The sequence below is a fragment of the Pygocentrus nattereri genome, chromosome 1, assembly GCF_015220715.1.
Source record: "Pygocentrus nattereri isolate fPygNat1 chromosome 1, fPygNat1.pri, whole genome shotgun sequence".
Taxonomy (NCBI): Eukaryota; Metazoa; Chordata; class Actinopteri; order Characiformes; family Serrasalmidae; genus Pygocentrus; species Pygocentrus nattereri.
The window spans coordinates 13040840-13056316 of record NC_051211.1 but is presented as its reverse complement, the minus strand read 5'-3'; the positions used below and the strand labels follow the sequence as shown (position 1 = coordinate 13056316).

The following is a 15477-nucleotide window of genomic DNA, read 5'->3' as shown; positions in this document are numbered from 1 at the left end:
AATATGTGAATTCATTTTAAAAAACAGTTGTGCAAACTTTGTGACAGCGTCAGTGTTTTTATTTTTGAAAGCACTTACAAGGATAAATTCTGCTATTTCTAAAAGCAGAAATAAAGAAATTGGTGTTTTTCTCATACCCGAGGTCCCTGTCCAAGACAACAATGTAATCGTGTGTTTAAATCTGTGGTTTTTGAATGTTGAATGCAGTGATTAACAGTGGCTGATGTAGTGCCTTTGTGACCAAAGATAGCTTCACAATCTCACTATGGGACCGCTCCTATGACACGCACCTTAAACCCCCCCCCCCCCCCCCCCCCAAATCGGTGGCCTGAAATGGGATGTTTTTGTCTGTATGTGTGGGGTAGAAAGAGGGTGTGAAGATTATAAATTAAGATAAAAACTTTTTATTACTCACAAATTATGTTATGTACCTTGTAGCCTGGCTGAGCATTCATCTCACATATAGGGTGACCTGCCTAACAGAGCTTAGTACCACGTAACAGACAGAAAAACGAGCCTGTTTCTCTAAAGATAACCTTGGAGAACGGACATTTCGTGTTGCCCACTTTTCCCCACTTTTCCCCACTTATGAGTTGCTCCACACTTTCCCTATTTGTAGAGTGCCTTTTTGGTTATGCTCTATTTTCTGGCAAAAAAGAGGGCACAAGCAGTAGATGGTCATTTTTTGTGTTGACGCTGTTATCACAGTCTGTAGTGGGTTTAACATGACAGATGTAGGAAACTCTAGTCTAGGCTTTCATGTGGTCCTGTCTTAAGCAGTACTCTGTGTGGTTCAGAAGAAACTCCCAAATTGTAAAATACTTGAAGTGTTTCACCATCTATTAAATACAAAGTCTGAGAGTTTTGGAAGGTTTGTTGATCGGCCCAGATGTGAATGGAGCGGCTTTTAAGCAATTCTGGCACTGTGCCTGAAACTCCCAAAGACAACTGGTTTGCCCAGGGTGGGTTGGCTTGAGTTTGGTAATAGAGGGAGGTGTAAAACGCTTGTGCTCTTTGTTTTTTGGTATGCCAAGGGCTGTTGACCTTTTTAACCCATTCACTTTAGCAGTGGAATTTCACCAGAACCATTCAGCTACTTGGGCCAAACCAAGCAAAATGGTGTGGGGTAGATTAATGAATGTTCAAGTGGGCTGTACCAACAATCTTTTTTTTGTTCTCTTTAAGGCCCGTGATGTTGACTGGACAGAGGGGTCCGTATCGGCCTATGGTATTGCCATGGAGACAAACCTACGTAAAGGGTGCGCGCCTGTTCGGCAAGTTAATGGAGTCATCAACAGGTATGTCTTGATTCACAGTGATTCAGTAGCAAGTCTTTGTTTCTTATTTACTTTTCAGTGTCTGAAGTCTTTTTTTTAATTGAATTTTGATTATTTATTATTCATAATTAAATATATATACATAGACTTTACACTTTTAACTGCAGAAACTATTTCCACAGTATTGGAATACATGCTATGAAGAATCTGTGCAGCATGCCTTTTATAGAACATATATTCAGTTAAATGTCTGCCTTCAGTGCATGATGCACGATTAAGATTATGTGACCCTTTTACACACTTAATGTGTGTAAACATGGAGATTATTATTAGTAGTAGTAGTAGTAGCAGCACTCTGGTTTTGAAATTTTATATATTCGTTCTCCTTCAGTTTGCGGGCTAGTTCTCCAGAAAGTGCAGAGCTAGAGGAGCAGCTCAGGTTACAGCAACGGTCCAGCTCTGTTCCAGACAGCAGTTGTGTGGCAGCACGCTCTCGGCCCCTGTTATCCTGCAAGAGACGACGCCTGCTTCGACCCAGCTCCATCACCAACCTTAACCGCAAGGCAAGACATTGAGGGTGCATTTGTTATATATGAGACAGACTTATGTAAGGAAAGCAATGGACAACACTTGCATAATTTGCTAAATGTGTAATGGATTAAGCAAAGCTTTGGCAAGTCATGCTAGTGCAGCTAGCTAGTTCTCTTTGATAGTGTTTTTTTTCTTCAGCAGATATAATCAGTGTGCTTTATTTTTAATATGTTAGCTTCCATTTTTATGCTTATTTAGCGTTTAACTTACAACCCCAATTCCAATGAAGTTGGGACATTGTGTAAAACATAAATAAAAACAGTATACGATGATTTGCAAATCCTTTTCAACCTATGTTCAATTGAGTACACTACAAAGACGAGATATTTAATGTTCAAATGGATAAACTTCATTGTTTTTTGCAAATATTCACTCATTTTGAATTTGATGCCTGCAACATGTTCCAAAGAAGTTGGGACAGGGGCATGTTTACCACTGTGTTACATCACCTTTCCTTTTAACAACACTCAATAAGCCTTTGGGAACTGAGGACACTAATTGTTGAAGCTTTATAGGTGGAATTCTTTCCCATTCTTGCTTGAGGTACAATTTCAGTTGTTCAACAGTCCGGGGTCTCCGTTGTTGTATTTTGCGCTTCATAATGCAGCACACGTTTCAATGGGAGACAGGTCTGGACTGCAGGCAGGCCAGTCTAGTCCCCATACTCTTTTACTACGAAGCCACGCTGTTGATGAAATAAGCAGGGACGTCCCTGAAAAAGACGTTGCTTGGATGGCAGCATATGCTGCTCCAAAACCTGTATGTACCTTTCAGCATTAATGCTGCCTTCACAGATGTGCAAGTTACCCATGCCATGGGCACTAACACACCCCCATACCATCAGAGATGCTGGCTTTTGAACTTTGCACTGATAACAATCTGGACAGTCCTTTTCCTCTTTGGCCCAGGGGACATGACGTCCATGATTTCCAAAAACAATTTGAAATGTGGACTCATCAGACCACAGGACACTTTTCCACTTTGCGTCAGTCCATCTCGGATGAGCTCGGGCCCAGAGAAGCTGGCGGTGTTTCTGGGTGTTGTTGATATATGGCTTTCGCTTTGCATGGCAGAGTTTTAACTTGCACTTGTAGATGGAGCAACGAACTGTGTTCACTGACAATGGTTTTCTGAAGTGTTCCTGAGCCCATGTGGTAATATCCGTTACAGAATGATGTCGGTTTTTAATGCAGTGACGCCTGAGGGATCGAAGGTCACGGGCATTCAGTGTTGGTTTTCTGCCTTCCCACTTACTTGCAGAGATTTCTCCAGATTCTCTGAATCTTTGATATTATGGACTGTAGATGATGAAATCCCCAAATTCCTTGCAATTGCACGTTGAGAAAAATTGTTCTTAAACTGTTGTTCACAAAGTGGTGAACCTCGCCCCATCCTTGCTTGTGAACGACTGAGCCTTTCAGGGATTCTCCCTTTATACCCAATCACGACACTCACCTGTTTCCAATTAACCTGTTCACCTGTGGAATGTTCCAAACACGTGTTTTTTGAGCATTCCTCAACTTTCCCAGTCTTTTGTTGCCCCTGTCCCAACTTCTTTGGTACCTGTTGCAGGCATCAAATTCAAAATGAGTGAATATTTGCAAAAAACAAAGTTTATCCATTTGAACATTAAATATCTTGTCTTTGTAGTGTATTCAATTGAATATAGGTTGAAAAGGATTGGCAAATCATCATATTCTGTTTTTATTTATGTTTTACACAATGTCCCAACTTCATTGGAATTGGGGTTGTATAAAACAAGTACAATTTTAGACACTTTAGAATGGCACAGAGGAGTTTAGCGTGATCATGCTGAATGGTTTCTTAGCATGGAAGCACTAGACAAAACCTGTGCATTATAGTGACCTGTTCTGATCTTTCCACTTTAGAACGTGGTCTGTGCAATGCTGTATAGACTGACTAGAACAAAACATTCCAAGAAAATAATTTTAAAAAAGTTTAGCTGCACCTGATATTTCGATATGACGCAGAATACACTCTATCAGAATGCTCTGTCCATAATGCAGAAAATCACTTGCTTTTGACTTTTTGAATAATACTATAAAAATTATACTTTGTATATTACTATATGAAAGGCATTCACTTTTGAATGATGCTATACAAAATTCTCTTGTTATTGCAAAGGAAAAAACGGGTGCTATTACACCCCTTTTTATAGTTCTAATTTTGGATCTGTTGCCTTATATGCCTTTTTACAAGGTGGTTTGTTTATCTCTTTTCCGAGAGGCTTGTGGATTGTTGAGTGTTTTCACTAAGATGAGTTTGTAGTCATTGGATGTGCATGTGAGGGGTAAAAGAAACTGAAAAATTGAAGTGTAAACGTGGACTGCAGACTTGTAGTTTAGGGAAAAAGTTTTTGAGGGGTTATGTGAGGTAGACTTGTCAGTGTATGTGTGTATCCCTCTTACTGTACATGACCACTTTGTAGATGTGTGTGAATGTGGGGGTGTTGTATTGAAGTACTGAGAATAGAGGAACGTGTGGGTGGCTGATTGTATTTTTGGGAGTGAGTGGCTTTTGGAGCTCTGTGTGTGGGTGTGTCTCTGTGGGTTAGTGAAGTGTTTGGGGGGGGGGGGCAGTTGAAACAGACTTCCTTAACAGCAGAATCAGGAATTTTAGATAGGAAACACACTGAGCCTTTATGTACTGCTAGAGCTAAATGTCTACTAGATAGCTGTACATGTGATGTGGTGTTTGACCTTCTAAGAATATTTGCTGATGATTTAAGACACCTGTAACCCTGGAAATTCAGGCAAGGTCCTGTGGGAAGCTTTGTGGTTTGAACTGGCATTTTAACCCTTTTTTGCAATATGAATATTTACATTTTTAAACAAGTTTTGAATAATGAAAGTATGATGTAAAAAAAATGTATTGAAAACAAAGTATAATATTTCTCGCATGCAGCTAATGTAAGAGGGTATCCGTACCTGATCACTTGGTCCGATTTGGTGATCGTTGTCTCGTTGTTAAACTGTACAGATTTGCTGTCTTGTTGTTTGTTTCCACATATAGCTCCACTTACTCTACATTCACACAGCAGGTAGAAGTGGCCCAAATCCGATCTTTTTCTTCCTGTTTGACACAGATCTGCTGTCTGTGTGTCAGTGAGAACGGCAAAAACATATTGAATCTGACATTCATTTCCAGTATGCAGCAGTGCAACTCTGTCTTAATGGCTGGATCCTGAATTCAAGCTACTTTTTTGTCAAACCAATGCGACATTCGTCAGAATATCACACTGCTGAGACCTGAAACATTTGGGTAATGTTTCTGTACAAATAATTAGAAGTGACTTATCCAAACTGCCTAGTGTTCAAAGAGATTTTGAAAGAAATTACCAAATGTGGCCGTTGGAGATTTTATTAAACAAATCAAGGACACGAACCAAAGAAGTGACTGTGGCTGAATAACATTCCATTTTTATGGCAAACTCATTTTTGGTGATGAGCCCAGCTGAAGCTTCATGATCACTCCTGTGATGCTGCCGACCGAAACCTCTGGATATGCAGACCTGCATTAGTTGGCGGTCAGGATTGTTAACCTCTGGATGAGCACGCTATGCAAAGCATTTAAAAGATATTGTGAACAGCCAAACCAAAATATAGGATTTGGTGAGAAAATTGGTTATGGGCTGTGTACCTGCTGTGTGAACATAGCCTTAGATGTCAACATTTCACTTCAGTTGAGGTGTAATATGAGCTGCTTACAACCTGTCATGTGTGGCTCCGAGTGGCTCATTCAAAAATCCCTAGGTAGCTAGATAATATAAGATTTAAGTCATTCTTTTCTTTCATTTTATTTTATTTGACATTGCATAATAAATTTAAACTTTGGGCTGGTTCTGCATCAGGATTTCCAAAAGAAACCCCACCCTATGTTCCACTGGAAAATGAGATTCTCTTATCAGGCCAAACAACACTGTTCCTGTAGTGTGTAGTCATCTCTGTGTTTATGACAAAAGCAAAGATACTGACAGTAGACTGGTTTTCCTGCTCCAAGATTGTTTACCAAGTAGAGGCCCCAGCCAGGGCAAGTGTTTTTATCCAGGATCATTTTTTGGCTTTCATATCTAAATGAGTACAGGGTTAGTTAATCTTAGCTTAGATCCTGGGTCATCATCTTGTCCTAAACCAGAGGTTATGTCTCATTGTTGGTGGTTTAGGTTTAATTCTGGACTCCTCTGCATTTCGTTAAGACATCAACTCCTATGCATTCTCTTAGCAAAAATGATGTTAGATCAGCAATGTTAGTCTGATTACTGTTTATTTAGTTTGGTGTTCAGTGGTCATAAAATGCTGATCTAGCATTGGATTTTGTCTAATGAATGTGATTTAGATGGACTGTGGACATTTGATCCTAGATCAGCATTCTTACTCTGTCAGATACACTAGAGCTGTGTCCTCCCCTCATGCTGACTCATCCCCCTGCACTTTCAATGACATTTACTCTCAGTATGGAGGCTCAGTTTGCTGATCTCGGGTCAGTCTGTTAGTGGGCCACAGTCCCATGCTTTGACTCGACTCCCTTTACATAATTGACCCTAGATCAGCCTGGTAAACTGAGACCTTACCATAAATATAGTCCTGCTGTGAACCAGCACGCTCGAGCAGCCGCTAAAACAATAAGCACCACCTCCAGCCCGGCTCGGTTACAAATAACACACCTCAAATTTGTATGAGTTGAACGTCCTTGAATCGTTTTGGATAAGAAGCTGCATCCAAATTGAGCCAAACTGAAATGTACTACTGGTATATAGCCTGTATATGTTAAGAGAATATTCCTGAATTCAACTTTAAAGCTAAATAAGAATGGAATGGCAGTACACTCTGTGTGTGTGTATGTATGTATGTATGTATGTATGTATGTATGTATATGTAATCAGGTTTACAGTCATGGGATGTTTTATGAAGGTGGTTTATAATAGTGCAGCTGTAGCGCTAACAACTTTAAACATGTCTGTTAAAGCCATTAAGAATATGTCATTGATATAATGTAAAATATAGGATGTGCCTTAATCAGCCAATCACAGCTCATCCAGTAATGAGAGGTAAAGCTTGAGCTGTGACATGGCAGTAAAGCTGCATGTGAACGTGCTCCGCTTTTCTTGCTGTATGATTGCAGGATTACTGAATAACCCAGTTTGAATAGGCTCAAGTAGATGAGCTGCGGTTGCCTGTAGCAACCTGTTAGGTTCTCTTTCCCACTCTCCCACTATCTCTCTAAACTCTCCTTATTGAGGTTAATAAATCCAACGAGTGCATACTAGGATGCAGTCCCACATGCTAAACATTGTCAACTGGATCACCTGCTCAAGCTCTGGGTGGAGTCAGCAATATGATCCGTGTTGTCCGGTGGCTGTGAGAGTACCGTGAGGAGTAACAAAAGATAACAAGCCGTACTTGTTTTGGTATCTAATAGAATAATATAAAGGAGCAAGTCATGGAGCCCTTTGTGTTTTAAATATTAAATACATGCATCACTGTGATATCTCAATATACTCACAATGTATCTCCTTTTCTCCCCATCTCTCCTTTATTTTTTTGCAGGTTCAGAAGCAGGCTGGGACTGGACGGTGTGGCTGCGAGGTCAGTGGTCAGTGTGTGATGTGTTCTGGGCGTGCTCTAGCTCCTGTGGACGCTCAGTTCCAGCTCCCCCTGCTGGACAGGCTTGCTCAGTTTGACCCCTGTGTCCATCCCATACTTTCATTCTCTGATGGTGAGTATGAGCAAAACAATTAGTGGACAATGTGGGGTTTCTTTACTTTAAAAAAAACAAAATAGAAAGTTCTTTAATACTTCTAGCCAGAAATGTGGTCTGTTTTCTGACAACATCCTTATATTTAATGTTTATTTTCTTTGCAGAGCACATGTCCATTTTAACAGACTGCAGTAAAACATAGAAGCTAGATTGCCTTCTAGACTTTCTATTGTTTCATTGCCCCTTAAAAAGAAAATGTTAACTGCACAGATGAAACATTGATAACAGCAAAGGGTGTCAAGAAAGGAAGGCAGCCTGGTAGTTATTTTAGTCTTTGAATTCAATTGTAGTCTGTAGACTAATCAGTTATAGAACTAATAATTTGTTGCAGCCCTAATGGTGATCAGCAAATCAGACACCAGACATAATTCCTAACTCTCCAAGCTTTCACTGAGCTCAAAGAGGTGACATCATTGCACAGTTCAAACTGCCTCCATGATTTTATTCTGCCAGTTAGTCCCTCTGTCCACCACCTGTCTTTCTGGCTGTCTGGCTGCTTCAGTCTGCTTTTGGTTCATGCTGTTTCTCTCCTAGTCTTATGGTCTTGCTTCTAGAGAAGGACTGTACTGTTGGTGCTGCATTTAGTAAATTTCTCAGTGCTGATCAACCAGATCATCATCTCTCCTTATTTGTTTTCTCTGTGCCTTTTTTCATTGTTCTTTTATTCGGTCTGGTTCTTTTTGACTGGTCTCTCTGGGTTTGTTCTGCTGTACTGTGCTGCATTTTGTGATTTGTTAACAAAGAAAAAAAACCAAACTTCATTGCGTTCTGCGCTCCCCCATCGTTTTGCAGCTTGTTTCTTACCATGTCTTGGGCTCCACAATGGTCACCAGTGTCCTGGGCCAATGCTTTCCTGACTGTGTGTTAATTATTCCAGCGCTGCAGTTTCACCTCCTAAAATAGCTACCAAACTGCAGCCTGTTCAGAGCAAGGCACGGTTTTTCAGCAGCACACTCACGCACCCTACTGTAGTGCAGGCAGTGTAACAAGCATGAACCTTTATGGAAGCCATTTAAAAGCGCAGAGCCAGGCCCACAATGTTTAATATGTCATTTTAAATTTCATTATTAATCTGATCTCAGATCAGTGTTTTTATGCCAGCCAGCACAGCCTCTGTGAGGGACTAGCCCATATTACTCCATTGATACAAGCCTAGTTTCTCCTCTGGTCCTATTGTGTATATTGAAAGGGAGAGAGTGCATGATCGGTTCAGGAGGAGCTGGGTTACATGTGGACTGAAACTGAAGCAGGGAAGGTGAGAGCAAGGGGAACTCCACTGGACTTCAGGCCTGTAAAACCTGCAAGTTGACGCCACCTGCTGGTGTCAAATGAGTTTGCTGGTCCTGAATTTCCACTTCTTGCCACTTCTTCATTGAATTCTGTGCTCTTAGAAGTTCCCCTTAGGTTAGCTGGAAGGTAAATGGAAGGTTATTATTAGGGGCAATTTTTTACTGTCACTGGACCGTGATCATGTATACTACATGGTGGTCTTTTTTCTGTGAATGACAGGTGTCATCTCAAGGTTGTAGTGCAAAAAGTTTTATTCATAAACACTCATTCTTGGTTTATTACATTAATAAGTTAATACATACTAATTTCTTACATTTACAGCTATTTTGAACAAATTATATTGCCCTGCTCTTGTTTTCAGTAGCAAAGATGTGTTAAAAGTTTGTACTTGTAGCTTTGGTATGGCTTTGTTATCTGCTTTGTACAAAAATGATTAATGTTTATTCTTATTCCTAAGTATGTTTACACTCCTTGTCTTTTAGATGTGGGCATAAGTCTACACTTGCAACGCGTGATGAAGTGTCACTGGCAGGGTCGGTCGCTCGAGAAGATCAAACCCATCAAGAAACTTTCACTCAAACACAAGCTCCCTCTGAGCAGCCGTCTCCCTGAACCTTCACCCTCGTCTTCCTCCAAAGACAAACATAAGCTGACCAACTCACTCCTCTCTGCAGTCCGTAAGTATTATCACCTCCAAAGCTCCATGTCTGCTTGCCAAATGAGCTTTTCTGAACAGCTAAATAACATAAAATTACTTTAGGAAAAAAAAAACAGGAACTATCTCGATGAATTCTTGGGCGAATTACTGCAAAAATGACGAAGCTCCTCTAAGACCTGATTAAATGTGCTGTGGGGCAGAGGCTGTTGACACTGGGTTTTTTTTAAACGCAGCCCTCATTCAGGCCAGGGTTTTTTTCTTATGCTGTTATGCCAGGTTGTATAGCATAATACATTTGATTTTGATTGTTCTAAATGACAATGGATAGATAATCTGGATTTCATTTAAGAACTATTCATCAGAAATTGGAAAGTGGAAAGATCCACTTTCTATAATATTATAGAAATATATAGAATATATAATATTAATTGTAACACAGTCGGTTGTAGCGAGCTGCAGTGAGAGTTGATTTTTATTTAGAACTAGATCGAATTCTGACCTGAGTGGTTATGCAGCCCAGCATCTACTGTCTAGAAGCTGCACCATATATAATGCATAAAAAAGGAGAGCACTGGTAAACACAATATACCCAGATTTTTGAGTGGCCAAGCTATACACGTTTTTCCCCAGTCTGGTACTTGAGTTGTTGGTGAGAAAATTAACCTTTACAAAGAGCCCAATCTCTGCTGAAAACCTGCCTCCAGTCCACAGTCAAGCAAGTGAAAGTGACCTTTTGTCTCAGGTCAACTGCAGCTGTTGTCTGGGTTTAGGTAACAGTGACTCAGCCACACGCCATAATGGCCAAGCAGCTCGATTTGCCACAAAATACAGTTGCTGCTGTTATTATAACATCCATGCTGCTACAAAGAGGTACCAGATTAGTTATGAAGTTACAAAGATATTTTCTGGTAATCTGTAGACATTTTGATTATTGTGCTCTACTAGAAAGGTGGACCTGTCCGTGTATGAGGGTTCCCTGTGTGTTCAGTCTGTGAATAGACTGTGCTTTATTTTCCTGTTTTCGTAAATGCACAATGCATTGTTTGTTAATCATATTTGTGATATTCGCATTTGTAATCACAATGTTTTACTTTGCTCTGTGAGCATTTTGACTCATCACTGTTCCAGATGCATGTCTTAAGTGTTTTGTTGGGTTTCATGGTATAACTTGAATAATCTGAAGTAAGATGTTTTGGTCAAAATAATGCAGGTCAGTGTTTAACTAGGCCGTTCACCTTCATGAAATTCTAGCTCATTATTAATTGCCATATAAATAATTTTGACTAACAATATAACGATCCTTTTTGTGTTCAATTTCGATGTATTAAAGTAGAAAATGGGCAGAGTGCTTCATAGCTGTCAATACCCAGTAGCTGTCAGCTTATTACAGATAAAGCCCAACCTTCTGCACTGCTGCCCTCTAGGTGTTAGCAAATGTCAAATAAACCTTGCTCACTGCTGTCATCTAAAGGTGATGTCTTATCAGTCAGGATTAATGACTTCAGTTGTGTTTGCAAGACCCCTGAATTGCATGTTCAGATTTCTTTGATTTATATGCATTTGCCCAACCCAACTCACCAAAAAAATGCTGTTGTAACATAAATAAATGATTGTGATTGCAGCTATGGAAGATGATTATGGTCATAATTAATAACTCGTATGTTCAAATATTTGCCATCCGTTGGCGGTGAAGTAGTTGTGATAGGCCTTTCTTTAACATTGTCACATTACTGATTTGCCAGTGAATTATTAATATTAGAAGAAGCATCACAGCATGCAGCAATGTATTCGTGGTAGTAATGTTTTGTTCATGTCCTGCATACCTACCTGTTTTATTGACGAGGCCTCTCTTCCTTTTGTGTTTGTTCTCTTTTTTTTATTTTATTCGATGTTTCTCATCTACCTCATTTTCAGGTTTGTCCCATCACAAAATTCGCCCTGAGAAGTTGCTTCGACAGCAGAGTGATGGAGGCGAATCTCGTCAGCACTTCCGCCCAGAGCGCAGCCACACTGCTTTCGACAAGAGCCACAGCCGCAAAAGACCCCGCGAACACTCACTGGAGCGCACAGAGAGTACGTGCTGCTTTCTTTACACATATGTATTCTCCATTAGGCATATGTTTCATTTTGAACATTTAATTTTTATTGATAACCTTGACACTCATTCAGAGGTTCATGGACAGTATTTCTGTGCACAGAAAGTATTAACAGATCACCTTATATCAGTTTAAAACAGGATGCGGACAGATCATGGCCTTTTTCAATGAAGCATAATGTGATGGAAATGTTACATAGACCCAAGAAATAGCCGAACTATATGACTGTAAAATCTATGCTCTACCGTTTTTTTTTTTTTTTTTTTTTTTTTTTTTTCTTCTATACCCCTGTCATGGTTTGTTTGAGCTTTGTCTAATTTGCTTCATCTCAGTCTCAATTTTCACTTCCTTTTTAGTTCCTGCAGATCTTTTAATTTTGAGTTCCTCACAAAGAGTTTTTTTTTTCTTTCTTTTTTTCTTCAGTAACTACTTTGGTCCTTGAATATTGCCTTATCTTCCTTGTTGCTTTGTAGATGCACCCAAGTTATATATGGAGGTGAGCAGTCCATGCCCATCACTGCCCAGCCTGAATACTCCCATCCACAGTCCTCTGGTCAGACAGCTGTCCTCTTCTGAGAGCCCCTCGCCCTGCAGCCTTCACAATACCACCCCGGTAACTATTACACTGCGTGTGTGTGTGTGTGTGTGTGTGTGTGTGTGTGTGTGTGTGTGTGTGTGTGTGTGTGTGTGTGTTAGGGATGCAACGGTACAGTGAGCCTATAGGTATTTTGGTCTTTTGGGCTTTTGTCTCACCAGTGCTCGCAATTGTCATGTTGAAGCTGAGGGATTATTTGTTTTTAGTTCCCCTCTCCTCTCCATCTCCGAGGGCTGATGAGCTCCAGGGCAATTCTTAACAGCTCCAGAGATGTTCTATGGATCTGAATGTGCAGTGTGTGTGTGTGTGTAGTCAGCAGAGTGATGAGCAAGATTTCGAAATTATAGGAAAATAAGTTGTATTGTCATACAGTGGTTCACGTGTGCGTATTGAACAGTGAACCAAACCAAACGGTTCGGCAATATACTGTGTACTCTTGCATTCCTAGAGTGTGTGCATGTATTAGTTTGTCTCAAAAAAGTGGAGATGTTTCTAGGTGAATCAGTTTCTCTTTAATGTTCAACAGCTATTACTACTACTACTACTACTACTACTACTACTACTACTACTAATTGTTGTTGTTGTTGTTGTTGTTGTTATTGTTATTATCATTATTATCATTATTATTATTATTATTATTACTATCATTGTTACTATTTTTTATGCAGGGAGCAGCTCAGTGCTTTACTGACAATTGATAAAGTTCAGTAACAGTAGTAGAAAATAAAGTTGAATAATTGAAAATTGAATGTAAATAAAAATAATCTGACAAAAGCCAATATCATTTAAAGATAAATCCAGCCAAAGGTAGACATTAAGTCAGTGATGTTTTCTCGTGTTTTTTAATGTGTACTGAACTTTACTGCATAATAATAAAGTTGAATGGAGTTCCCCACTTTAGAAGCGTAATAAGAGTTTTCTGTAATAAACAGTATTTGGAGGCCAGTATCTGTAGATCATGTTCAGACGTGTTTAATTCACATTTTTGTGCATTTTGTACGAGTTGTAGAGGATGTACTGGAAAATGAGTACTAATAAAATCGGTTCCACTTGTAGCAAATGCATGGACAGGTTTTCGTGCTTTGCTCTGGGATATAAATGGCTTAACTTCACTAATATTTCTCAAATGATAAAGGTTGTTTACATGAGGGCTAAAATGAAGCTCCTCATCCTGTATGAAGCAAAGGGGTCTAGTTTTTAATTCTCATTTTTATTGTAAAAATATTGATACAAATTGTGTTTAGAACAGGCCAGTATCTCATCATAATTCTTTGTTAGTCAGAGGTGCTTCACTCCACTTTTTTGGTTGTTGTTTTTGGCCTCTGGGTAGCACTGGTCATTGAGAAATGCTGTTATTTTCTTTCAGCAACCAATTCGTCGGAGGAGAGGAGAAAGTTCATTTGATATCAACAACATTGTCATCCCCATGTCTGTGGCAGCCACCACCAGAGTGGAGAAACTGCAATACAAAGAGATCCTCACACCAAGGTTAGACTCGTAGCACACATCTGGGGTCCCACAGCACAGATTCCCACAGATGCTGTAAATGTGTCTTCTGCAAATGAAACCTTCTGTGTCTGATTGTTCTTTTGTTTCTGTTTTAAGTTGGAGAGAGATTGACGTTACTGCGAAAACTATCTCTGAAGAAGACGACTCTGTGGAGGTGTGGATTTGCTTTTTTTTTGTTGTTTTGTTTTTTCCCAAGAAAACTGAAGTGTCTGAAGCTTTTACAGCTTTTGTGCCTTTGCAGTCTTTGAACAGGCCTCTCTGTTTCTGTCCTTCTCTGTGCCCCTTTTCTCTCTCAGATTGAAGATCTCTCTGATGCGGTGTTCTCCCAGCTGCATTTCACGAATGAAGAGCAGGAACGTTCCCGGTGGAGCTGGACAGCCAGTGCCATCGCCAAGAGGAGGGGTAGTCGGTGGGTGTCTTTTACTTTCCGAATTTCCCAATTCATAGGCATGAAAATTGCATCACAGACCATGAAGTTAGCCTTTTCCCATGTCATTGACTATTTGTCCAGAAGTGCAGTGAAATTCAGATTTTGAAAAGACTGCTTTCATTGCGATCTTAGAGAAAATTGTGCTGACGTGATTTGACATTTTTGAATGCTTCGTGCATCGACCTTCAATTTGTTAATGTACACCAGTGTGGGTGCAGTAATCATATTAGTAGCAAGAGCATCTGACTTGGCATGCTCTGTTAGCTTTGATCTTGTTCGACAAGGATGCATGCCGTTCCACCCCCAGACACCATCTATGAGGAGATGGTAGGCCCCCACTGTAAATGCTCTAACAACTCAACACGGTTAGCAAACTTTAGGAATATCTCAGGGCTCTGTTAGGTCCACTTCGTTTTGGGAGCATATATATTTACTTTATGTATTTACATGCTAAAAACTCCTGCAACAGTGTGAAGCAAGAGCTTCATGTTGTCATTTCTCATTACTTACAGTTATGCTAGTTAAAGACTAATCTTGCTGTCTTTTGGTTGGGGTGGAGTTTATCCAAGGGAGTGAAATCTCTTAATTTCCCCAGTGAAGCACTGTTAAGAACATTTTCACACATTTGTTGTTGGCTGAAAATCCATTGAAAACAGGCTTTTGAGTGTAACTTAAGTTTGTGATGTCCATCTATAATTAAAGCAGCAACAAGCTAATCTATCCCTCACACCTTGCCAGGTCTTACAAGTCTGTGGATGGCCGGACCACCCCACTGCTGGGCGGCACGAACCCTTCTACACCACAGCCTTCTTCCCCTGACACAGCACATTTCCACCTGCTGCAGGATTACAGCTCAGCAACCTCTCCCTCCAGCCCTGCTAGCCCAGAGCTGCTGATGTTCTCTGGCCTGCATACCCCTGGTCCCCGAGACTCACACCGTCTACTGTCCAACGAGGACACGCGTTGCTCCACACCTGACACCATCTATGAGGAGATGGTAAGCTCCCACTGTTAATGCTGTAACAGCTCAACACTGTTACCAGATTACAAGACTTGGCTTTGTTTGAGCCATGACTCCAGTGCAGAGCTAAAGACATAAACTTCAGATAACCAACTTATTGGCTGATTGGTTATGTCTGAAGTAATTTGATCATTTGCTGAACTGTCACTTTAAATAAGTGCTTAAGTCATGATCTGTATTTATTTAAGCTTTATTTATGTAAGCTCAGTTGTTCATTTTGCCTTCTTTATCT

General features: G+C 40.2%; 1 protein-coding gene across 4 annotated transcripts in view; it reads left to right on the top strand.

The window, feature by feature from the left end:
* Nucleotides 1-15477, top strand: part of kansl1b (KAT8 regulatory NSL complex subunit 1b) — a 70844-nt gene that overhangs the window by 53152 nt on the left and 2215 nt on the right. For all 4 annotated transcript variants that reach the window (XM_017717352.1, XM_017717354.2, XM_017717355.2 and 1 more), the window contains 10 exons: nt 1186-1298; nt 1669-1840; nt 7436-7604; nt 9419-9613; nt 11509-11667; nt 12164-12303; nt 13652-13773; nt 13891-13948; nt 14091-14203; nt 14963-15221. In XM_017717352.1, coding sequence (XP_017572841.1) covers nt 1186-1298; nt 1669-1840; nt 7436-7604; nt 9419-9613; nt 11509-11667; nt 12164-12303; nt 13652-13773; nt 13891-13948; nt 14091-14203; nt 14963-15221 — 1500 coding nt within the window. The remainder of the gene's footprint in view (nt 1-1185; nt 1299-1668; nt 1841-7435; nt 7605-9418; nt 9614-11508; nt 11668-12163; nt 12304-13651; nt 13774-13890; nt 13949-14090; nt 14204-14962; nt 15222-15477) is intronic.